At 49.7% G+C, this 24,863-nt stretch overlaps 2 protein-coding genes across 4 annotated transcripts in view; one reads left to right on the top strand and one right to left on the bottom strand.

Annotated features, from left to right (window-relative positions):
* The window catches only part of SEPSECS (Sep (O-phosphoserine) tRNA:Sec (selenocysteine) tRNA synthase), a 66,503-nt gene extending 64,513 nt beyond the window's left edge, over positions 1–1,990 (bottom strand). Inside the window, exon 1 of the mRNA XM_069744654.1 lies at positions 1,800–1,990. Coding sequence (XP_069600755.1) covers positions 1,800–1,913 — 114 coding nt within the window. The 5' untranslated portion in view covers positions 1,914–1,990. The remainder of the gene's footprint in view (positions 1–1,799) is intronic.
* Positions 1,991–6,914: 4,924 nt separating this feature from the next.
* The window catches only part of ZCCHC4 (zinc finger CCHC-type containing 4), a 50,381-nt gene continuing 32,432 nt past the window's right edge, over positions 6,915–24,863 (top strand). Inside the window, exons 1-8 of one of the 3 annotated variants that reach the window (XM_069744651.1) lie at positions 6,956–7,068; positions 7,582–7,664; positions 8,178–8,296; positions 10,500–10,582; positions 10,668–10,943; positions 11,395–11,475; positions 16,963–17,035; positions 19,215–19,365. In XM_069744651.1, coding sequence (XP_069600752.1) covers positions 10,557–10,582; positions 10,668–10,943; positions 11,395–11,475; positions 16,963–17,035; positions 19,215–19,365 — 607 coding nt within the window. In that variant the 5' untranslated portion in view covers positions 6,956–7,068; positions 7,582–7,664; positions 8,178–8,296; positions 10,500–10,556. Of the gene's footprint in view, positions 7,069–7,581; positions 7,665–8,177; positions 8,297–10,499; positions 10,583–10,667; positions 10,944–11,394; positions 11,476–16,962; positions 17,036–19,214; positions 19,366–24,863 lie in introns of all 3 variants that reach the window. The other 2 variants (XM_069744650.1, XM_069744649.1) reach the window with 2 other exon arrangements.

Here is a 24,863-nt window from a genome sequence, read left to right as displayed (position 1 = left end):
ACGTACAGCTCTGTATATAGCGCCCCCCGGAGGAGCCTCCACACAGCACAGAGGATGTACAGCTCTGTATATAGCGCCCCCCGGAGGAGCCTCCACACAGCACAGAGGATGTACAGCTCTGTATATAGCGCCCCCCGGAGGAGCCTCCACACAGCACAGAGGATGTACAGCCCTGTATATAGCACCCCCCCGGAGGAGCCTCCACACAGCACAGAGGATGTACAGCTCTGTATATAGCGCCCCCCGGAGGAGCCTCCACACAGCACAGAGGATGTACAGCTCTGTATATAGCGCCCCCGGAGGAGCCTCCACAGCACAGAGGATGTACAGCTCTGTATATAGCGCCCCCCGGAGGAGCCTCCACAGCACAGAGGACGTACAGCCCTGTATATAGCGCCCCCCGGAGGAGCCTCCACAGCACAGAGGATGTACAGCTCTGTATATAGCGCCCCCCGGAGGAGCCTCCACAGCACAGATGACGTACAGCTCTGTATATAGCGCCCCCCGGAGGAGCCTCCACACAGCACAGAGGATGTACAGCCCTGTATATAGCGCCCCCGGAGGAGCCTCCACACAGCACAGAGGATGTACAGCCCTGTATATGGCGCCCCCCGGAGGAGCCTCCACACAGCACAGAGGATGTACAGCTCTGTATATAGCGCCCCCCGGAGGAGCCTCCACACAGCACAGAGGATGTACAGCTCTGTATATAGCGCCCCCCGGAGGAGCCTCCACACAGCACAGAGGATGTACAGCCCTGTATATAGCACCCCCCCGGAGGAGCCTCCACACAGCACAGAGGATGTACAGCTCTGTAAATAGCGCCCCCCCGGAGGAGCCTCCACAGCACAGAGGATGTACAGCCCTGTATATAGCACCCCCCCGGAGGAGCCTCCACACAGCACAGAGGATGTACAGCCCTGTATATAGCACCCCCCCGGAGGAGCCTCCACACAGCACAGAGGATGTACAGCTCTGTATATAGCGCCCCCCGGAGGAGCCTCCACAGCACAGAGGATGTACAGCTCTGTATATAGCGCCCCCCGGAGGAGCCTCCACAGCACAGAGGATGTACAGCTCTGTATATAGCACCCCCCGGAGGAGCCTCCACACAGCACAGAGGATGTACAGCCCTGTATATAGCGCCCCCCGGAGGAGCCTCCACACAGCACAGAGGATGTACAGCCCTGTATATAGCACCCCCCCGGAGGAGCCTCCACACAGCACAGAGGATGTACAGCTCTGTATATAGCGCCCCCCGGAGGAGCCTCCACAGCACAGAGGATGTACAGCTCTGTATATAGCGCCCCCCGGAGGAGCCTCCACAGCACAGAGGATGTACAGCTCTGTATATAGCACCCCCCCGGAGGAGCCTCCACAGCACAGAGGATGTACAGCTCTGTATATAGCGCCCCCCGGAGGAGCCTCCACAGCACAGAGGATGTACAGCTCTGTATATAGCACCCCCCGGAGGAGCCTCCACAGCACAGAGGATGTACAGCTCTGTATATAGCACCCCCCCGGAGGAGCCTCCACACAGCACAGAGGATGTACAGCTCTGTATATAGCGCCCCCGGAGGAGCCTCCACAGCACAGAGCCATCAATAGCCGTTGATTTACAGGCACGCTTTCCATTATGACCCTCCGGCTCTCGCTGCACACAGGACACGTTTTTGTGCGGAGATTTTACATCTGTATCGTGCAGCACAAACACTATGTTTTAATGAAAACTACAAATCCCAGGATGCTTTGCGGCCAGCTGTCACATGACTTGTCCAGGCCCGCAGACCGCTTCTTACCTTCTCCAGCAGCACGCGTATCAGCTGCTCGTGGCTGCGCCGCGCTTCCCGGCCCTGCCGGATATACGCCGGGGACACGATGCGCTCTCCTGCGCTGAAACTGTCTCCGTTCATGGCCGGAGTCCGCGTAAACAGATGGCAACTCAGCCTCCTTGAAACGCAACGTGACTGTGCCAAGATTAAGTCCCACCCATCACGGGTAAATCTGACCAATGAAAAACGAACCTGAGAGGGCAAATGTCTCCTCAGCCAATCAGGTTGCGCTATAGCAAAAAAGAAAAATCAAAACCAATGGTCAAAAGTCGTTTTTTAGATTACTCAGCATTTAATTTAGCCCACGCCCACGGTGGGCGGGAGTATTACGTCATACAGTCGCTGTCATCAGCCCATGTGGGAGCCGGGAGCTCAGCGTGGCCGGTTAGCTCAGTTGGTTAGAGCGTGGTGCTAATAACGCCAAGGTCGCGGGTTCGATCCCCGTACGGGCCAATGGGTTTTTTTAAGATAATTTTTTTTTTTTTTTTTAAACTTGACTATTAAATAATTTACTGTCCGTTTATTATAAGTGAATACAGGCTGTGGTATTTCAGAGAACATCCCCGATGTGCAGTCTGCTTCTGTGCTATTACCATGGGGGGCACAGGCCAGGGGGCTTCTCTGGGAATGAAAGTGGTCACTTCCCATAATAACAAGTGATCAGTGGCAGAAAGAGGAGGTAAAAAAAAAGTCTCATTAACCCCATAATGGCACCACTTTATTTTTGCACTTTAGTTTTTTCCCATGGACACAGGCTGGTTTCTGCAGGACTTGGAGTTATGAAAACACCATTCCTTGTACTTAAAAATATTGGGGAAAAAAAACACATTTGAAATAATGGTGAGAAATAAGCACAATTTTGCCATTGTTTTTTTTATTTAGTTTTTTTACGTCATTCAGTAATCTGGTGAGGAGCACGGCGATGCCAAACATGTCTATTTTTAATGTAGTTTTTTTTTATTTACCGGTTTAACCCCTTAATGACCAGGTGATTATTATTATTATTATTTTACGCTTTTGGGTTTTTTTTTTACTCCTTTTTTTCCATGAGCCATAATTTTTGTTTTAATTTTTCTGTTATTACAGACATACTTGGTGTTTTTTGTTTTTTTTCAGGATAAGTTGTCATGTGGAATGACGCCAATCATTGTACCATGTAATGTATTAAAAATGGGAAACACATTCCAAGTGGGAAGAAATGGAGGAGAAAAAATGCAGCTTCGACAGTTTTTTTTAGGGGGTTTTGTTTTAACAACGTTCATGGTTTGTCAAAAGTGACCCAGAAACACGACTCTCCAGCCCAGGGGGATTACAATGATAACAAATGTGCAGGAACGTAATGAGTTACCTATCACCAGGATGAAAGTGGCCACAGATTATTTTTTTCTCAGTGCCCCCCCCAGTGTGTTTTTTTTTTTTTTTTTTAAATAAGCACTTTATAGTAACCCACCGGGAAACCTATGGGAGCGGGTATGTGTGAGCGCTGGTGAGTGTGAGCCCTGGTGAGTGTCAGCGCTGGTGAGTGTGAACGCTGTTGAGTGTGAACGCTGTTGAGTGTGAACGCTGTTGAGTGTGAACGCTGTTGAGCGTGAGCGCTGGTGAGCGTAAGCCCTGGTGAGTGTGAGCGCTGGTGAGTGTGAGCGCTGTTGAGTGTGAGCGCTGGTGAGTGTGAGCCCTGGTGAGTGTCAGCGCTGGTGAGTGTGAACGCTGTTGAGCGTGAACGCTGTTGAGTGTGAACGCTGTTGAGCGTGAGCGCTGGTGAGCGTAAGCCCTGGTGAGTGTGAGCGCTGGTGAGTGTGAGCGCTGTTGAGTGTGAGCGCTGTTGAGTGTGAACGCTGTTGAGTGTGAGCGCTGGTGAGCGTGAGCCCTGGTGAGTGTGAACGCTGTTGAGTGTGAGCCCTGGTGAGTGTGAGCGCTGGTAAGTGTGAACGCTGGTGAGTGTGGTTGTGTGAAAGCTGGTGAGTGAGAGTGCTGGTGAGTGCGAGCGCTGGAGAGTGAGTGCAGGTGTGTGAAAGCTGGTGAGTGTGAGAGCTGGTGAGTGTGAGCACTGTTGAGTGCAAACGCTGGTGAGTGTGAGCGTGGGTGTGTGAAAGCTGGTGTGAGCGCTGGTGATTGTGAAAGCTGGTGTGAGTGCTGGTGAGTTTGGGAGCTCGTGAGTGTGAGCGCTGGTAAATGTGAGCTCTGGTGAGTGTGAGCGCTGGTGAGTGTGGTTGTGTGAAAGCTGGTGTGAGTGCTGTCGCTAAGGTGTGTGAGCGCTGGTGAGAATGAGCGTGGGTGAGTGTGAGTGCTGGGGAGTGTGAAGGCGGGTGTGTGAAAGCTGGTGAGTGCGAGTGCTTGTGAGTGCGAGTGTGGGTGAGTGTGAGCACGGATAAGTGTGAGCGCTGGTGAGTGTGAACTCTGGTGAGTGCGAGAGCTAGGGAGTTTGAGCCCGGGTGGGTGAAAGCTGGTGAGAGCGAGTGCTGGTGACAGCAAGTGCTGGTGAGTATGAGTGCTGGTGAGTGTGAGCGCTGGGGAGTTTGAGAATGGATAAGTGGGTGGTGAGTATGAGCGCTGATGAGTGAGCGCGGGGTCAGTGTGAGCACGGGTATTTGAAAGCTGGTGAGTGTGAAGCGCTGGTGAGTGTGAGCACTGGTGAGTGTGAGCACGAGTGTGAGAAAGCCGGTGTGAGCGCTGGTGAGGGCAAGCGTTGGGGAGTGTGAGCACAGGTGTATGAAAGCTGGTGAGTGTGAGTGGTGGTGAGTGTGAGTGGTGGTGAGTGTGAGCGCGGGTGAGTGTGAGCACCGGTAAGTATGAGCACTGGTGAGTATGAGCGGGGGTGAGTGACCGTGGGTGAGTATAAGTGCTGGTGAGTGTGAGCACTGGTGAGTATGAGCACTGGTGTGAGCGTTGGTGAGTATGAGCACTGATGAGTGTGAGTGCGGGTGAGTATGAGCACAGGTGAGTGTGAGCGCTGGTGTGAGCACGGGTGAGTGTGAATGTTGATGAGTATGAGCTCTGGTGAGTGTGAGTGCTGCTGAGTTTGAGAGCTGGTGATTGCGAGCGCTGGTGAGTGTGCATGCGGGTGTGTGAAAGCTGGTGTGTGTGAGCACTGGTGAGTGTGAGTGCGGGTGTGTGAAAGCCGATGTGAGTGCTGGGCAGTGCAAGTGCTGGGCAGTGTGAAAGCTGGTGTGAGCACTGGTGAGTTTGAGAGCTGATGAGTGTGAGCTCTGGTGAGTGTGGTTTTGTGAAAGCTGGTGTGAGTGCTATCGCTAAAATGTGAGCGCGGGTGTGTAAGTGCTGGGGAGTGTGAACGCAGGTGTGTGAAAGCTGGTGAGTACGAGTGCTTGTGAGTGCGGGTGAGTATGAGCACGGGTAAGTGTAAGCGCTGGGGAGTTTGAGCGCAGGTGAGTGTGAGCGTGGGTGTCTGAAAGCTGTGTGATCACTGGTTAATATGAGCATTGGGGAGTGTAAGCACGGGTGTGTGAGTGGTGGTGAGTGTGAGCACTGGTGAGTGTGAGCGCTGGTGAGTGTGAGTGCGGGTGAGTGTGAAAGCTAGTGAGGTTGAGCGCTGGTGAGTGTGAAAGTTGGTGAGTGTGAGCGCGAAAGCTGGTGTGTGAGCACAGGTGAGTGTGAAAGCTGGTGTGTGAGCGCTGTTTAGTGTGAGTGTGGGTGAGTGTGAAAGCTGGTGAGTGTGAGCGCTGGTGAGTGTAAAAGCTGGTGTGTGTGAGCGCTGGTGTGATCGCTGGTGTGAGCTGGTGTGATCGCTGGTTAGTATGAGCGTTGGGGAGTGTGATCACGGGTGTGTGAGTGGTGGTGAGTGTGAGCAAACCCCACCAAGGACAACATCTGCAAGGAGTTTGAATGTTCTCGCCGTGTTTGCGTCGGTTTCCGCCGGGTACTCCAGTTTCCTCCCACATTCCAAATACATACTGATAGGGAATTTAGATTGTGAGCCCCAACGGGGACAGTGAATGATAATGTGTGAAAACTGTAAAACGCTGCAGAATATGTTAGCGCTATATAAAAAAAAATAAAAAAAGAAAGAAAGCTGGTGAGCGTGGTTGTGAAAGCTGGTGTGAGCTTGCATGAGTGTGAAAGCTGGTGAGAGAGCGCGGGTGAGTGTGAAAGCTGGTGTGTGTGAGTGTGAAAGCTGGTGTGTGTGAGTGTGAAAGCTGGTGTGTGTGAGTGTGAAAGCTGGTGTGTGTGAGCGGGTGAGGGTGAAAGTTGGTGTGTGGGGAGCACGGGTGAGTGTGAAAGCTGGTGTGATCGTTGGTTAGTATGAGCGTTGGGGTGTGTGAGCACTGGTGAGTGTGAGCACGGGTGAGTGTGAGAGCTGGTGTGTGTTAGTCTGAAAGCTGGTGTGATCGTTGGTTAGTATGAGTGTTGGGGAGTGTGAGTGTGGAAGCTGGTGTGTGAGTGCTGGTGAGTGTGAGCTTGCATGGGTGTGAAAGCTGGTGTGTGAGCTTGCGTGAGTGTGGAAGCTGGTGTGTGTGAGTGCTGGCGAAGGTAAAACCTTAGTGCATGTGAGTGCTGATGTGTGTGAAAGCTAGTGTGAGTGCGCGCTGGTGTGTGAGCGCTTGTGAGTGTGAAATATGGTGTGTGAGCGTGGGTGAGTGTAAAAGCAGGTGAGTGTGAGCACTGGTGAGTGTGTGTGAGAGCTGGTGAGTGTGTAAACTGGTTTGATCGCTGGTTAGTATGAGCGTTAGTGAGTGTGAGCGCTGGTGAATGTGAGCATGGGTGAGTGTGGAAGCTGGTGTGTGTGAGTGCTGGAGTGTGTGAGCGCTGGTGACTGGTTAGTGTGAAATCTGGTGTGTGAGCGCGGGTAAGTGTGAAAGCTGGTGGCTGTGAGCGTTGGTGTGTGAGTGCTGGTGAGTGTGAGCGCGGGTGAGTGTGAGTCTTGGAATTGCTCATACTTCGCACTGCGATCCGTTAGTGTGAGATCACAAAGACAATCGATTCACCATCTCCTATGAGGAGCAGCATGTGGGAACGAAAACACACACACAGGCACGTGGGACCCTGCACACACCTCTCCACGCATGCGCGGCATGTGGGACCCTGCACACCTATGGTTCTGCACCTCTCCACGCTCTGCGCGCAGTCTCTCGCCCACTGCCGGCCTGATCACATGACGCAGAAGCAGTCATGTGACAGTGACGTCATCCCTATTGCAGCATGGACGAGGCCGGGGAAGCCGTGCAGGCTGAGGGCATCCAGGTGCTGCTAAGCGCCGAGAGCGCCCCCCACTGCCCACATGGTAAGAGCAGGAATCACAGCCCCGTGTCTGTGTGTGACCCCGCCAGGAGGTGACGCAGAGGAGCCCGGAGCTCTTCACAGGCTGATAATAACACAGAGCACACTGTGCAGTAGCTGGGGTCACGGGGTGAGGTCAGTGACCCCCTCCCCTTATATATAGTGCACAGTGGCCTCACGAGTGCCCCCTGGTGGGAGGGCAGCCAGCAGATTAGGGTGTAATGTTACTGCTGTGTGTGGGAACGCCTTAAAGGGGTCCTGCCATGGTCTGCTATGCTTAAAGGGGCGATCGGACACCTCTGCCTCAGAGGCGAGCAGTGTCTGTGACCGTATGACCTCATACAGCTGCATGTGACGGGTAGCGGCTGCTTAATTTTCTTGGGATTTATGGCCGTACATACGCCCCGTACATGGGGGCGCCCACTCATGTCTATTTAGGGTCTTTACACTGACGATGTTACAATTATTTTTGCAATTTGGTTTCATTTTACAATGTTCCCTGTTTTGTCTTCTGCAGCCTCTGTTCTACACCGTCTATCGCTGGCTGCAGAATGAGTTGACTGAGGATCCATCAGTGAGCTCGTTCTGAAGGTGTTGATGGTGAGGGGTTTTCTTTCAGTCTTATTCTGTGCACCCTCTAAGCTGATTTAGGTAACGTAAACACTAGCGTTATGCTAGTGTGCGTCGGGTTAGCGTCGGGCGACGCAGCGGCGACGCACGCATCATGCGCCCCTATACTTAACATGGGGGACGCATGCGTTTTTGTTAGTTGCGTTGTGCGACGCATGCGTCTTTTTTGCCGCAAGCGTCGGACCAAGAAAACGCAACAAGTTGCATTTTTCTTGCGTCCGATTTTCGGCAAAAACCAACTCATGCGTCGCAAAACGCAGCGTTTTGCCGCGTTTTTGCGTGCGTTGCGTCGCCGACGCAGCGGCGCCCAACGCTAGTGTGAACGTAGCCTTATAGCTGCAGAACACATGGATGTTCAGGGTGAGACCGAGCCTGCAGAGGCCACACATTGCAACCTTGGAATGAAACCCAAGCCCCCAAAGGTGGGCGCCCCCTTTATTAACGAAGGTAGCATGATGCCATTGTCTCGCTGTGTGCCCGCAGGTCCCACGCTATTATTTGTCAGAACCTCTGAAGGGAAGGAGCAGGGGAGGAGATTCTATGCCTGCTCCGCCTGCCGGGACCGGAAGGATTGCCGCTTCTTCCAGTGGGCGGATGAAAAGGTAAATGTCGAGCCATAAAACCATTAGGAAAAAAGGGCAATTTGATCAAATTATTTAGTGGAAAAAGATGTTTATTTCTGAAAAAATAGTATTCTGAAAAAAAAGTTCACAAGAGTTGATGAAAATAACTACACAATTACAAATGTAACAGTGGGGGGGAGGTGAATTGGTCGGGGATAGTTGACCTAGGACATGGACAGAGCATTGAGATTGTAGGACACTGTTTACTTTCGCACTTTGGTTGGCCTTGAGTTGGTCAGGCATTGTTGATCTCACACCTTGGTCAGCCAATGTTTACCTTCCACACAGCATTAATTTAATTAAACTCTACTAACCCTAACCACCATCTCCGGTGAGGAGACCGAGACATTATTGTTTAAACTCGGGAAAATCATAAATAAATGGGTTTCACGTACTGCTGTACTTTTTTTTTTTTTCACTAAAAACGCAGCAAAAACTGATGGCTGCATTTTTTGCACTTGTTTCTATGGGTGAAATAAGCGCTGAAAGAAGAGACATGCTGCAATTCTCAAAAACGTACCCGTGTTCCAATTCAGTCAGGAAAAAAGACAAGTGTGTGCATGAGAGTCCTGAGATCTCGTAGCTCTTGCTGGTCCTGTAAAACTCAGCTTACAAATTGCGTGAAAAGACGGAGCAAAAATGAAACGTGTGAACATAGCCGTAATCTGCCATCGTTGGAGAGTTGTGTGGCCTCCATGCGCATAGTGTTTTCCCATGGCTCCGATGAAGTCAGCATCTCTGGCCAATAAATATCTATTATGTTTAACTATCTTAAAGGGGGTGTCTGGGACTTAACAATGTGTAGCATGAGATGGATAGGGGTCTGACACCCAGCACTCCCCCAGATCAGCTGAACTCCTTCAGTGGCTGGATATAAGAGGTGTACAGGGCAGAACACTGCGGTACTGGGCATTGCTGATTATTGCTGTTCATCTCCCATGTAGGTGAATAGGAGCTGGTCTGCAGGACCAGAAAGCAATGCCCTGTCCCTCTGCAGTGTCCTGAGCTGCCCCCCCCCCCTGCAGTGTCCTGCCGTGCCCCCCCCCCCCTGCAGTGTCCTGCCCCCCCCTCCCCCTGCAGTGTCCTGCCCTGCCCCCCCCTCCAGTGTCCTGCCCTGCCCCCCCCTCCAGTGTCCTGCCCTGCCCCCCCTGCAGTGTCCTGCCCTGCCCCCCCTGCAGTGTCCTGCCCTGCCCCCCTCCAGTGTCCTGCCCTGCCCCCCCTCCAGTGTCCTGCAGTGTCCTGCCCTGCCCCCCCTGCAGTGTCCTGCCCTGCCCCCCCCCTCCAGTGTCCTGCAGTGTCCTGCCCTGCCCCCCCTGCAGTGTCCTGCCCCCCCCCCGCAGTGTCCTGCCCCGCCCCCCCCTGCAGTGTCCTGCCCTGCCCCCCCTGCAGTGTCCTGCCTGCCCCCCCTGCAGTGTCCTGCCCTGCCCCCCCGCAGTGTCCTGCCCTGCCCCCCCTGCAGTGTCCTGCCCTGCCCCCCCGCAGTGTCCTGCCCTGCCCATTCCTCCCCCCCCCCTGCAGTGTCCTGCCCTGCCCCCCCTGCAGTGTCCTGCCCTGCCCCCCCCTCCAGTGTCCTGCAGTGTCCTGCCCTGCCCCCCCTGCAGTGTCCTGCCCCCCCCCGCAGTGTCCTGCCCCGCCCCCCCCTGCAGTGTCCTGCCCTGCCCCCCCTGCAGTGTCCTGCCCTGCCCCCCCTGCAGTGTCCTGCCCTGCCCCCCCTGCAGTGTCCTGCCCTGCCCCCCCTGCAGTGTCCTGCCTGCCCCCCCTGCAGTGTCCTGCCCTGCCCCCCCGCAGTGTCCTGCCCTGCCCATTCCTCCCCCCCCTCCCCCGCAGTGTCCTGCCCACCCCACAGTGTCCCCCCCCCCAGTCAGTGGCTGTTAACCAGTGACACTCGCCACAAGGCAGAAATATGGCGGCACTCGCCTGTCGGTAAAATATAAACCATTATTCCATATGGTTTATAACACAGCGTGGAGCACATGGAGACATGTGGACAACAGCTGTTTCGCACCAGCTGAGCGCTTCTTCTTGGGCTCAGTGATGAAAGAGGAGCTAGATGGTGGTGCTGTCAGTGGTGCCCACACTGATCTCACAACTGTCACCTCTGTATTGGATAGGTGACCATTTCCGTAGAGATGCAGCATTAGCACGGCTTTAGTAACACGGTATGTGATGACAATGTTGGCAGGTCTCAGAAGCCAGACTACAAGCAAGAGCGGAGTATAACCGCGGCTGTCAGCCCCCTATGACCCATCCACAGTACATGGCCAGGTACCTAATCATGCTGAGTGCCGCCTGGAGATATGGATCCCTCATCTGGTGTCTTATTTGATACATTTCATCACATCCACTGCAGGTTTCAAGAGTTCATTGCTCTCCCATTAGCCAAAAGGAAGTTTTGCAGGGACTGCCAGCAGCTGTTGCTGGAGAGTGACTGGCAGCAGCACCGTGGCCATCATCTTCTTGGCGATGTCTCGGTTTCACAAATGAAGAGGCCCAGTCAGCTGCTGCATCCGCTGGAGAACAAGAAGAGCAATGCCCAGTACCTGTTCACAGACAGAAGCTGCGCATTTATCCTGGACGCCGTCACCGGCCTGGGCTGTAACCGGGTGCTGTGCGTGGGAACGCCCAGGTATGTCAGACAATTCAAGGGGTCGCCCACCTTTTGGGGTACTTTTCCCCCCTTAAATGCGTACATTTTGGGCTAAACCTCATTCTATAGCCTCCTCTGCACAGCTGGCTGTAGAATGAGTTAACGGAGAGTCCATCATGGAGCTCATTCAGTGATAGTTTGGAATTATGTCTTTTCTGAGCGCCTCTCAGCTGATTTAGGGACACAGACCACATCAAAGTTGAATGTGCAAAGTCTGCATAAGCCAAATGGTGCAAAACTTTTAGTGAAACTCCATTGCAAAAATGATCTTTAGCCCCAAATACATTCAATTAAGTAAATTGGTTCCCACTGGTGGACAACCCCTTTAACCGTAATGATTGTGTACGCAGTTACATATACGGCCAGATCCCATATCCAGTGACCAGCCATAACCCGTCTTTTGTGTTGAGCACGATATGTTCTCTTTCAGATTACACGAGTGGATAAGATTGAAGTCCTCGGAAGACTCCAAACCAAAGGTGAAGAGTGTCCTGTTAGATATTGACTACAGGTAAGGAGAATTCTTAGGCCCTTTTCGATGTAGCCATAGATTAACCCCTTAATGACCGCCAATACGACTTTTAATGGCGGCCGTTAAGGAGCCTTATTACTCAGTGCCGGTTTTTAACAGCACTGAGGAATAAGTGAATAGCGCCGCCCTGTGGCAGAAATTCCAGCTGGTGACAGCTGACACCCTGCTGTGTCGGTCCCAGACAGTTTTGAAACAGTTTAGGGCTGATTCATCTCTTAAATACCGCTGTCAATCGCGATAGCAGAATCTAAGTGGTTATATGGGGGGGTTAAAAGACCCCCTATGGCAGGATTCAACCACCCTTCATGATCGTAATGGCAAGGGGCGATCATTGCCATTGTACCCTGAGGTCATCTGACTACCCCAGGGTACGGTGGTCCTTGAGATCCAGCTATAAGCCGGGTCTCCCTGTCTCTGTCAGTGAGTTACTGACAAGTCTCCGGTACTGCAGAGCACGAGTATTGCAGTGTACAAGACTAGAGATTAAAGTGAAGATTATATAAGTCCCACAGTGGGATTAAGAGAAACACTAAAAAAAAATCACGAACATCTGTTTCGCCACTATAAATGCAGCATTTGTGATGAAATGCAAAATAAACAGAAAAAAAATACATATAATTGGTATCACTGTGTCCGGAACGACCCCCTATAAAGCTGTCATGTTATTTATTCAGTGCAGTAAACACACTAAAAAAAAAACCACAACCAAATTCACTTTTTCATCATAATGACATGCAAAAGAATTAATAAAAAGCGATCAAAAAGTCATAGGTAGAAAAAAATAGTATAAATGAAAATGACAAACTGTCCTGCAAAAATATGAAGCCCTAATTTGTCTCATTCAGCAAAAGAATTAAAAAGTTACAGCTCCCCAAAATATGACGATGCAAAAACAAATTCATTTTTTAGAAATTATTGTTTATAATCTGTAAAAAGAACAAAGCATAACAAATATAAATCTGGTACAGCTGCTTCTCAGAAAGTTAGAATATCATCAAAAAGTTAATTTATTTCAGTTCTTCAATACTAAAAGTGAAAGTCATATATAAAGTCATTACACACAGAGTGATCTGCATTGCTCAAAAAAATAAAGGGAACGCTTAAACAGCAGAATATAACTCCCAAGTAAATAAAACTCCTGTGAAATCAAACTGTCCAATTAGGAAGCAACACGGATTGACAATCAATTTCACATGCTGTTGTGCAAATGGAATAGACAACAGATGGAAATTATTGGCAATTATCAAGACACACTCAATAAAGGGGTGGTTCTGCAGGTGGGGACCACAGACCACATCTCAGTACAATGCTTTCTGTCTGATGTTTTGTTCACTTTTGAATGTTGGTTGTGCTTTCACACTCGTGGTAGCATGAGACGAATTCTACAACCCACACAAGTGGCTCAGGTAGTGCAGCTCATCCAGGATGGCACATCAATGCGAGCTGTGGCAAGAAGGTTTGCTGTGTCTGTCAGCGTAGTGTCCAGAGGCTTGAGCAGACTGGCCAGTACACCAGGAGACGTGAAAGGGGCCGTAGGAGGGCAATAACCCAGCAGCTGGACCGCTACCCCAGCCTTTGTGCAAGGAGGAACAGGAGGAGCACTGCCAGATCCCTGCAAAATGACCTCCAGCAGGCCACAAATGTGCATGTGTCTGCACAAACGGTTACAAACCTACTCCATGAGGATGGTCTGAGTGCCCGACGTCCACAGATGGGGGTTGTGCTCACAGCCCAACACCATGCAGGACGCTTGGCATTTTCCACAGAACACCAGGATTGGCAAATTCGCTACTGGCGCCCTGTGCTCTTCACAGATGTAAGCAGGTTCACACTGAGCATATGTGACAGAGTCTGGAGACGCCGTGGAGAGCAATCTGCTGCCTGCAACATCATTCAGCATGACCGGTTTGGCAGTGGGTCAGTAATGGTGTGGCGTGGAATTTCTTTGGAGGGCCGCACAGTCCTCCATGTGCTCACCAGAGGTAGCCTGACTGCCATTAGGTACCGAGATGAGATCCTCAGACCCCTTGTGAGACCATATGCTGGTGCGGTTGGCCCTGGGTTCCTCCTATTGCAGGACAATGCCAGACCTCGTGGCTGGAGTGTGTCAACAGTTCCTGCAAGATGAAGGCCTTGAAGCTATGGACTGGCCTGCACGTTCCCCAGACCTGAATCCGATTGAACACATCTGGGACATCATGTCTCGCACCATCCACCAACATCACGTTGAACCACAGACTGTCCAGGAGTTGGCGGATGTTTTAGTCCAGGTCTGGAAGGAGATCCTTCAGGAGACCATCCGCCGCCTCATCAGGAGCATTCCCAGGCATTGTACAGTAGGGAGGTCATACAGGCACGTGGAGGCCACACACACGACTGAGCATAATTTCTTTGTTTTGAGGCATTTCCACTGAAGATGGATCAGCCTGTAACTTCATTTTCCACTTTGATTTTGAGCATCATTCCAACTCCAGACCTCCGTGGGATATTAGTTGTGATTTACATTGATCATTTTCAGGTTTTATTCTCAACACATTCCACTATGTAATGAATAAAGATTTACAACTGGAATATTTAATTCAGTGATATCTAGGATGTGGGATTTTAGTGTTCCCTTTATTTTTTGAGCATTGTATTTCAAGTGTATATTTCTGTTAATATTGATGATTATGGCTTACAGGCAATGAAAACCCAAAAGTCAAATTATCCTAGTAAATTAGAATACTTTATAACACCAGCTTGAAAAATTATTTTAGCATCCAAAATGTTGGCCTACTGAAATGTATGTTCAGTAAATGCACTCAATATTTGGTCGGGGCTCCTTTTGCATCAATGCGTTGTGACATGGAGGCGATCAGCCTGTGGCACTGCTGAGGTGTTATGGAAGCCCAGGTTGCTTTGATAGCAGTCTTCAGCTCATCTGCATTGTTGGGTCTGGTGTCTCATCTTCCTCTTGACAATACCCCATGGATTCTCTATGGAGTTATGGTCAGGCGAGTTTGCTGCCAATCAAGCACAGTGATACTGTTGTTTATAAACCAGGTATTGGTACTTTTGGCAGTGTGGACAGGTGCCAAGTCCTGCTGGAGAACGAAATTTCCATCTCCAGAGAGCTTGTCGGCAGAGGGAAGCATGAAGTGCTCTAAAATTTCCTGGTAGCCATCTGCGCAGACTATGGTCTTGATAAAACACAGTGGACCTACACCAGTAGATGACATGGCTCCCCAAACCATCACTGATTGTGGAAACTTCACACTAGACCTCTGGGACTTTGATTTCCTAATGAAATGCAAAATTTACTTTCATCTGATAACACCTTGGACCACTGAGCAACAGTCCAGTTCTTTCTCCTTGGCCCAAGTAAGACGCTTCTGGCGTTGTCTATTGGTCATGAGTGGCTTGACACAAGGAATGTGACACTTGTAGTCCATGTCCTGGATACGTCTGGGTGTGGTGGCTCTTGAAGCAATGACTCCAGCAGCAGTCCACTCCTTGTGAATCTCCCCCATATTTTTGAATGGCCTTTGTTTAACAATCCTTTCAAGGCTGCGGTTATCCCGGTTGCTTGTACACCTTTTTCTACCACACTTTTTCCTTCTACTCAACTCTTCATTAATATGCTTGCATACAGCACTCTGTGAACAGCCGGATTCTTTACAAATGAACTTTTGTGGCTTACCCGCCTTGTGGAGTGTGTAAATGACTGACTTCTGGACATATGTCAAATCGGCTGTCTTCCCCATGATTGTGGAGCTACTGAAACAGACTAAGGGACCTTTTTAAACACTCAGGAAGCCTTTGGCGTTTTTTGTTAATTACCGTATATACTCGAGTATAAGCTGAGATTTTCAGCCCATGTTTGGGGGCTGAAAGTCCCCCTCTCAGCTTATACTCAAGTCATACCCGGGGGTCGGCAGGGGAGGGGGAGCGGGGGATGTCTAGTTATACTTACCTGCTCCGGCGCGGTCCCTGCAGTCCCGGCTTCTCCCGGTGCTGCATCTTTTTCCTGTATTGAGTGGTCACATGGTACCGCTCATTACAGAAATAAATATGCGGCTCCACCTCCCATAGAGGTGGAGCCTCATATTCATGACTGAAAATGAGTGGTACCATGTGACCGCTCAATACAGGAAGAAGATGCAGCGTCGGGAGAAGCCGGGACCGCGCCAAGAGCAGGTAAGTATACGGGGAGTGCAGCGCTGCGCGATATTTACCTGCTCCTCGCTCCGGTGCGGCTCCGTCTGCAGCGTCCTCTGGCTGTGACGCTCAGGTCAGAGGGCTCGGTGACGTAGTCAGTGCGCGCCCTCTGCTGAGCGTCTGTGCTGGAGACGGAGCCGCACGAGGAGCAGGTAAATATTGAAAGCGCCGGCGTCCTGAGCAAGAGAGGTGAGTATGTGATTTTTATTTTTTATTGCAGCAGCAGCATTCTATATGGCACAGCTTTCTATGGAGCATCTATGGGGCCATAATGAACGGTGCAGAGCATTCTATATGGGGCACAGCTTTATATGGGGCCATAATGAACAGTGCAGAGCATTATATGTGGGGCACAGCTTTATATGGAGCATCTATGGGGCCATGAACGGTGCAGAGCATTCTATATGGCACAGCTTTATATGGAGCATCTATGGGGCCATGAACGGTGCAGAGCATTATATATGACACAGCTTTATATGGAGCATCTATGGGGCAATAATGAACGGTGCAGAGCATTATATATGGCACTGATTTATATGGAGCATCTATGGGGCAATAATGAACGGTGCAGAGCATTATATATGGCACTGATTTATATGGAGCATCTATGGGGCAATAATGAACGGTGCAGAGCATTATATATGGCACTGATTTATATAGAGCATCTTATGGGGCAATAATGAACGGTGCAGAGCATTATATATGGCACTGATTTATATAGAGCATCTATGGGGCAACAATGAACGATATGGAGAATTATATGTGGCACAGCTTTATATGGAGCATCTTATGGGGCAATAATGAACGGTATGGAGCATCTATTTTTATTTTTGAAATTTACCGGTAGCTGCTGCATTTCCTACCCTAGGCTTATACTCGAGTCAATACGTTTTCCCAGTTTTTTGTAGCAAAATTAGGGGGGTCAGCTTATACTCGAGTATATACGGGTATTCTAATTTACTGATAAAATGACTTTTGGGTTTTTAATGGCTGTAAGCCATAATCATCAACATAAACAGAAATAAACACTTGAAATAGATCACTGTTTGTAATGAATCTGTATAATGAGTCTCACTTATGTTTTGAAGAACTGAAATAAATTAACTTTTTGATGATATTCTAATTTTGCGAGAAGCATCTGTAGTAGCAATCTGTTTAGGAGAATTTACTTGAAAAATAAGAGAGGTCCACTTTAAACCCAGACATAGAAGTGATTGGCACTCACCCTATGTTAACGTTAATATTTCCCTTTTTTTTTTCTTATTCCAGGTATTCTCAGTTTTATGGGAAGGATGAATTTTGTCATTACAACATGTTTAATCATCATTTTTTTGGCGGAGAGGTAATGCTTTGTATTATGTATATCTACAATCTAAGGCCTCATTCACACATCTGTCTTTTCACATATAGGTTTAATTTCTGATTTTCACCGGTAGAAGCTGTATCCATTGTTACAGAGCTGTTCTCACGTCCATATTTTTTACGGGCAGGGTCTGGATGGTATTCTGCACTGCAATGGTGTTATAAATCACCACTACATAGTAGTGCAGCAGTAAGCAATCCTGCCGTTGAGGGAGCTGGATGTCAGACACAGCCAGACTTTCCATAGAGAAGGCAGAGATGGTTTCTTATCGTGTCTGTCTTCCGTCTATTGTCCCTGTACTCATTAATAAAGCACTGTGTATGCAGTAATAGGAAGCGCTAATGGCACTTTCTCCTCCGGATTCAGCAGTCATGTCATCGCTGAGTATAGAGGAAGCAGGGCTGATGGGTCCCGGTTATCCAGTCAGCTTTCCAAATTTCCACTATAACTAGGCCTAATATGCCAGCTCCAGTTACAGAAGAAATATATATATATATATATATATATATATATATATATATATATATATATATATATATACACTTGATGGTGGCCCGATTCTAACGCATCAGGTATTCTAGAATATGTATAAAAGTTTGGACACACCTTCTAATTTAAAGATTTTTCTGTATTTTTATGACTATGAAAATTGTACATTCACACTGAAGACATCAAAACTATGAATTAACACATATGAATGCCAAGAGTGTGCAAAGCAGTCATCAAAGCAAAAGGTGGCTACTTTGAAGAACCTAGAATATAAGGCATATTTTCAGTTGTTTCACACTTTTTTGTTAAGTATATAATTCCACATATGTTACTTCATAGTTTTGATGCCTTCAGTGTGAATGTAAAATTTTCATAGTCATAAAAATACAGAAAAATCTTTAAGAAGGTCTGTCCAAACTTTTGGTCTGTACTGTAAATAGCAGCCACATAGCATATAGCAGAGGCCACGTAACACAGACAGCCACGTAGTATATAACACAGCCCACGTAGTATATAACACAGCCCACGTAGTATATAACACAGCCCACGCAGTATATAACACTACCCACGTAGTATATAACACAGCCCACGTAGTATATAACACTGCCCACGTAGTATATAGCACTGCCCACGTAGTATATAACACAGGCCACGCAGTATATAGCACTGCCCACGTAGTATATAACACTGCCCACGTAGTATATAACACTGCCCACGTAGTATATAGCACTGCCCACGTAGTATATAACACTGCTCACGTAGTATATAGCACTGCCCACGTAGTATATAACACTGCCCACGTAGTATGTAGCACTGCCCACGTAGTATATAACACTGCCCACGTAGTATATAACACTGCCACGTAGTATATAGTAGCACAGCCACGTAGTATATAACACTGCCCACGTAGTATATAGCACTGCCACGTAGTATATAGCACTGCCACATAGTATATAGCACTGTGGGCATCATATCCCTGTTAAAAAAAGAATGAAAATAAAAAATAGTTATATACTCACCCTCCGGCGTCCAGCGAAGCTGTCCCTATGCGCTCAATGCGGCCGCCAGCTTCCGTTCTCAGCGATGCATTGCAAAATTACCCAGATGACTTAGCGGTCTCGCGAGACCGCTACGTCATCATCTCGCGAGACCGCAAGGCATGGCCCGGAGCGTCGTGATAAGCGGGAAAGGCGCCGGAAGGTGAGTATATAATGATTTTTTATTTTTTTTCTTATTTTATTTTTAACATTAGATCTTTTTACTATTGATGCTGCATAGGCAGCATCAATAGTAAAAAGTTGGTCACACAGGGTTAATAGCAGCGCTAACGGAGTGCGTTACCTGCGGTGTAACGCGGCCATTAACCCTGTGAGCGCTGACTGGAGGGAGCACTGACAGAGTAGGAAGGGGCGAATTCGCGGCCGGACTGTGGTTGGAACATTTTCCCCTCATGGGCACTGAGCCCCTGGACATCTGTGTACAGCGGTGTATGGGCCTGAATTGGCGCCAGATAGAAATGTCCCCGTTGGAGTAGCGGGAGCTGGACGAGATTTCTTATGTGTGTGACTGGTGCTCGGTATTGGGGATCGCAGCACAAGTGTATTAGGAAAATGCTGCAAACGGCAGATCTGTAAGAAGGATGCTAATGGTCGCTGCTCATATATTTCAGGCCGCAGAGAACATCTGTCAGACGTTTCTACAAGAAGATGACGGACGAGGGGTCATCATGGTGACGGATCCTCCGTTTGGTGGTCTCGTAGAACCTTTAGCTTTCAGCTTTAAAAGAATCGGTAATATGTGGAGGTCGGCGGCAGACAAAGGTGAGGTTCAGACAATGCATGAACTATGTCTTCTGTGCCTATTACCCCGGGATCTTCACATTCCCAGTGAGCAGGTGTGACCATGGCCTGTTATAAAGAGGTTTCCTTATACCCCTCGTACTTCAACAAAGACCAGGACCTGGCGTGTCTGTGCATTTCGGCGACCACCTGCCCATTTTTTACATCATGTAATGTTTAATTTCCACTGCACCTACTAATGCCAAAAGTGAGCCCTTTCCCGCACCCACTGGAGTTCAATCCGATGCAGGAAGTTTAACCCTTTAATTGCTGCAGTTAACAGCCACCCTTAAAATGATAACTTTATTAATTTTATTAAAACCACTTCCACTGCACACGTTGCAAAAAAATGAAAAAAAAAAAAAAAAAGTTAACCGCGGAGGTTGGCACACTAATAAATGCAAAGTGGAGCCCCCGCTCACCAATGACTGACCCTTCATTCCCCTATAAGACCCTATAGTTCATGCATTTCCATGGAGCGCTATCCCCAATCAAATAGGCAAACTTAGATAGTGATTAGGTCTTATAGGGAAAAGAAGGGTCAGGCATTAGTGAGCGGGGGCGCCATTTCACATTTATTAAGGAGCCAACCTCCGCGGTTAGGTAGGAGGCAAGTTTTAGGGGTTCAATAGGGATATTATTCCCTTATTTGTAGCTGATAGGTATATTATAGAATTCACCTTTTTCTTTTTCATTTTTTGCCCCGTGTGCAGTGAAAATGTTTTTTAATGAAATTTAATATTCTAATTGTAAGAGTAACAATTTTTTGTGAAACGTAAATATATGTATTATATATAATGTTAATTCAAGTGTTTGGCAGAGGGAGGAGGGTCCCTCTGTCCGGCCATCATCCCCCTGTAACACAATCACAGGTGTAATGGGTTACAGAGGGAGTCTTCTCCCGCTACTAGACCCCTGCAATACAGTCACAGGACCCTCATGGGTTACAGAGGGAGTCTTCTCCCGCTACCAGACCCTGCAATACAGTCACAGGACCCTCATGGGTTACAGAGGGAGTCTTCTCCCGCTACCAGACCCTGCAATACAGTCACAGGACCCTCATGGGTTACAGAGGGAGTCTTGTTATGACCTGGTGGTCAGGACAATAATGGACCTGGTGGTTAAGAGCACACGGAATGACCTGATAGTTACTGATAATAAGGACGAGCTCTGGGACGTGGGAACTCTGCTGACCGCAATCCCTAATCCTATCACACACACTAGAAATAGCCGTGGATTGCTCCTAACGCTCCCTATGCAACTCGGCACAGCCTAAGGAACTAGCTAGCCCTGAAGATAGAAAAATAAAGCCTACCTTGCCTCAGAGAAATTCCCCAAAGGAAAAGGCAGCCCCCCACATATAATGACTGTGAGTAAAGATGAAAATACAAACACAGAGATGAAATAGATTTAGCAAAGCGAGGCCCGACTTACTGAACAGACTGAAGATAGGAAAGGTTGCTTTGCGGTCAGCAAAAAATCTACAAAAAGACCACGCAGAGGGCGCAAAAAGACCCTCCGCACCGACTCACGGTGCGGAGGCGCTCCCTCTGCGTCCCAGAGCTTCCAGCAAGCAAGACAACAATAAAAATAGCAAGCTGGACAAAAAAATAGCAAACCAAAGAAAAACAAGCAGAAACTTAGCTTCTGCTGGGAAGACAGGTCACAAGAACGATCCAGGAGTGAACTAGACCAATACTGGAACATTGACAGGTGGCATAGAGCAAAGATCTAAGTGGAGTTAAATAGAGCAGCCAGCTAACGAATTAACCTCGTCACCTGTGGAAGGAAACTCAAACACCCACAGCCACCAGAGGAAGTCCATAGAGAGAACCAGCCGAAGTACCATTCATGACCACAGGAGGGAGCCCGACAACAGAATTCACAACAGAGTCTTCTCCCGCTACCATACCCTGCAATACAGTCACAGGACCCTCATGGGTTACAGAGGGAGTCTTCTCCCGCTACCAGACCCTGCAATACAGTCACAGGACCCTCATGGGTTACAGAGGGAGTCTTCTCCCGCTACCAGACCCTGCAATACAGTCACAGGACCCTCATGGGTTACAGAGGGAGTCTTCTCCCGCTACCAGACCCTGCAATACAGTCACAGGACCCTCATGGGTTACAGAGGGAGTCTTCTCCCGCTACCAGACCCTGCAATACAGTCACAGGACCCTCATGGGTTACAGAGGGAGTCTTCTCCCGCTACCAGACCCTGCAATACAGTCACAGGACCCTCATGGGTTACAGAGGGAGTCTTCTCCCGCTACCAGACCCCCTGCAATACAGTTACAGGACCCTCATGGGTTACAGAGGGGGTCTTCTCCCGCTACCAGACCCTGCAATACAGTCACCGGACCCTCATGGGTTACAGAGGGGGTCTTCTCCCGCTACCAGACCCTGCAATAGTCACAGGACCCTCATGGGTTACAGAGGGAGTCTTCTCCCGCTACCAGACCCCCTGCAATACAGTTACAGGACCCTCATGGGTTACAGAGGGGGTCTTCTCCCGCTACCAGACCCTGCAATACAGTCACAGGACCCTCATGGGTTACAGAGGGAGTCTTCTCCTGCTACCAGACCCTGCAATACAGTCACAGGACGCTCATGGGTTACAGAGGGAGTCTTCTCCCTCTACCAGACCCCCTGCAATACAGTCACAGGACCCTCATGGGTTACAGAGGGAGTCTTCTCCCGCTACCAGACCCCTGCAATACAGTCACAGGACCCTCATGGGTTACAGAGGGAGTCTTCTCCCGCTACCAGACCCTGCAATACAGTCACAGGACCCTCATGGGTTACAGAGGGAGTCTTCTCCCGCTACCAGACCCCTGCAATACAGTCACAGGACCCTCATGGGTTACAGAGGGAGTCTTCTCCTGCTACCAGACCCTGCAATACAGTGACAGGACCCTCATGGGTTACAGAGGAAGCCTTCTCCTGCCTCCAGACCCTGCAATACAGTCACAGGACCCTCATGGGTTACAGAGGGAGTCTTCTCCTGCTACCAGACCCTGCAATACAGTCACCTGACCCTCATGGGTTACAGAGGGAGTCTTCTCCCGCTACCAGACCCTGCAATACAGTCACAGGACCCTCATGGGTTACAGAGGAAGCCTTCTCCTGCCTCCAGACCCCTGCAATACAGTCACAGGACCCTCATGGGTTACAGAGGGAGTCTTCTCCCGGTACCAGACCCTGCAATACAGTCACAGGACCCTCATTTGGTTACAGAGGGAGTCTTCTCCCGCTACCAGACCCTGCAATACAGTCACAGGACCCTCATGGGTTACAGAGGGAGTCTTCTCCCGCTACCAGACCCTGCAATACAGTCACAGGACCCTCATGGGTTACAGAGGGAGTCTTCTCCCGCTACCAGACCCTGCAATACAGTCACAGGACCCTCATGGGTTACAGAGGGAGTCTTCTCCCGCTACCAGACCCTGCAATACAGTCACCTGACCCTCATGGGTTACAGAGGGAGTCTTCTCCCGCTACCAGACCCTGCAATACAGTCACAGGACCCTCATGGGTTACAGAGGAAGCCTTCTCCTGCCTCCAGACCCCTGCAATACAGTCACAGGACCCTCATGGGTTACAGAGGGAGTCTTCTCCCGGTACCAGACCCTGCAATACAGTCACAGGACCCTCATTTGGTTACAGAGGGAGTCTTCTCCCGCTACCAGACCCTGCAATACAGTCACAGGACCCTCATGGGTTACAGAGGGAGTCTTCTCCCGCTACCAGACCCTGCAATACAGTCACAGGACCCTCATGGGTTACAGAGGGAGTCTTCTCCCGCTACCAGACCCTGCAATACAGTCACAGGACCCTCATGGGTTACAGAGGGAGTCTTGTTATGACCTGGTGGTCAGGACAATAATGGACCTGGTGGTTAAGAGCACACGGAATGACCTGATAGTTACTGATAATAAGGACGAGCTCTGGGACGTGGGAACTCTGCTGACCGCAATCCCTAATCCTATCACACACACTAGAAATAGCCGTGGATTGCTCCTAACGCTCCCTATGCAACTCGGCACAGCCTAAGGAACTAGCTAGCCCTGAAGATAGAAAAATAAAGCCTACCTTGCCTCAGAGAAATTCCCCAAAGGAAAAGGCAGCCCCCCACATATAATGACTGTGAGTAAAGATGAAAATACAAACACAGAGATGAAATAGATTTAGCAAAGCGAGGCCCGACTTACTGAACAGACTGAAGATAGGAAAGGTTGCTTTGCGGTCAGCACAAAAACCTACAAAAAGACCACGCAGAGGGCGCAAAAAGACCCTCCGCACCGACTCACGGTGCGGAGGCGCTCCCTCTGCGTCCCAGAGCTTCCAGCAAGCAAGACAACAATAAAAATAGCAAGCTGGACAAAAAAATAGCAAACCAAAGAAAAACAAGCAGAAACTTAGCTTCTGCTGGGAAGACAGGTCACAAGAACGATCCAGGAGTGAACTAGACCAATACTGGAACATTGACAGGTGGCATAGAGCAAAGATCTAAGTGGAGTTAAATAGAGCAGCCAGCTAACGAATTAACCTCGTCACCTGTGGAAGGAAACTCAAACACCCACAGCCACCAGAGGAAGTCCATAGAGAGAACCAGCCGAAGTACCATTCATGACCACAGGAGGGAGCCCGACAACAGAATTCACAACAGAGTCTTCTCCCGCTACCATACCCTGCAATACAGTCACAGGACCCTCATGGGTTACAGAGGGAGTCTTCTCCCGCTACCAGACCCTGCAATACAGTCACAGGACCCTCATGGGTTACAGAGGGAGTCTTCTCCCGCTACCAGACCCTGCAATACAGTCACAGGACCCTCATGGGTTACAGAGGGAGTCTTCTCCCGCTACCAGACCCCCTGCAATACAGTTACAGGACCCTCATGGGTTACAGAGGGGGTCTTCTCCCGCTACCAGACCCTGCAATACAGTCACCGGACCCTCATGGGTTACAGAGGGGGTCTTCTCCCGCTACCAGACCCTGCAATAGTCACAGGACCCTCATGGGTTACAGAGGGAGTCTTCTCCCGCTACCAGACCCCCTGCAATACAGTTACAGGACCCTCATGGGTTACAGAGGGAGTCTTCTCCCGCTACCAGACCCTGCAATACAGTCACAGGACCCTCATGGGTTACAGAGGGAGTCTTCTCCTGCTACCAGACCCTGCAATACAGTGACAGGACCCTCATGGGTTACAGAGGGAGTCTTCTCCCGCTACCAGACCCTGCAATACAGTCACAGGACCCTCATGGGTTACAGAGGGAGTCTTCTCCCGCTACCAGAGCCTGCAATACAGTCACAGGACCCTCATGGGTTACAGAGGGAGTCTTCTCCCGCTACCAGACCCCTGCAATACAGTCACAGGACCCTCATGGGTTACAGAGGGAGTCTTCTCCCGCTACCAGACCCCTGCAATACAGTCACAGGACCCTCATGGGTTACAGAGGGAGTCTTCTCCCGCT

This window comes from Ranitomeya imitator, chromosome 1, assembly GCF_032444005.1.
Source record: "Ranitomeya imitator isolate aRanImi1 chromosome 1, aRanImi1.pri, whole genome shotgun sequence".
NCBI lineage: Eukaryota > Metazoa > Chordata > Amphibia > Anura > Dendrobatidae > Ranitomeya > Ranitomeya imitator.
Note: the sequence above shows the minus strand (reverse complement) of the source record. Positions and strands in the feature narration are given on the sequence as shown.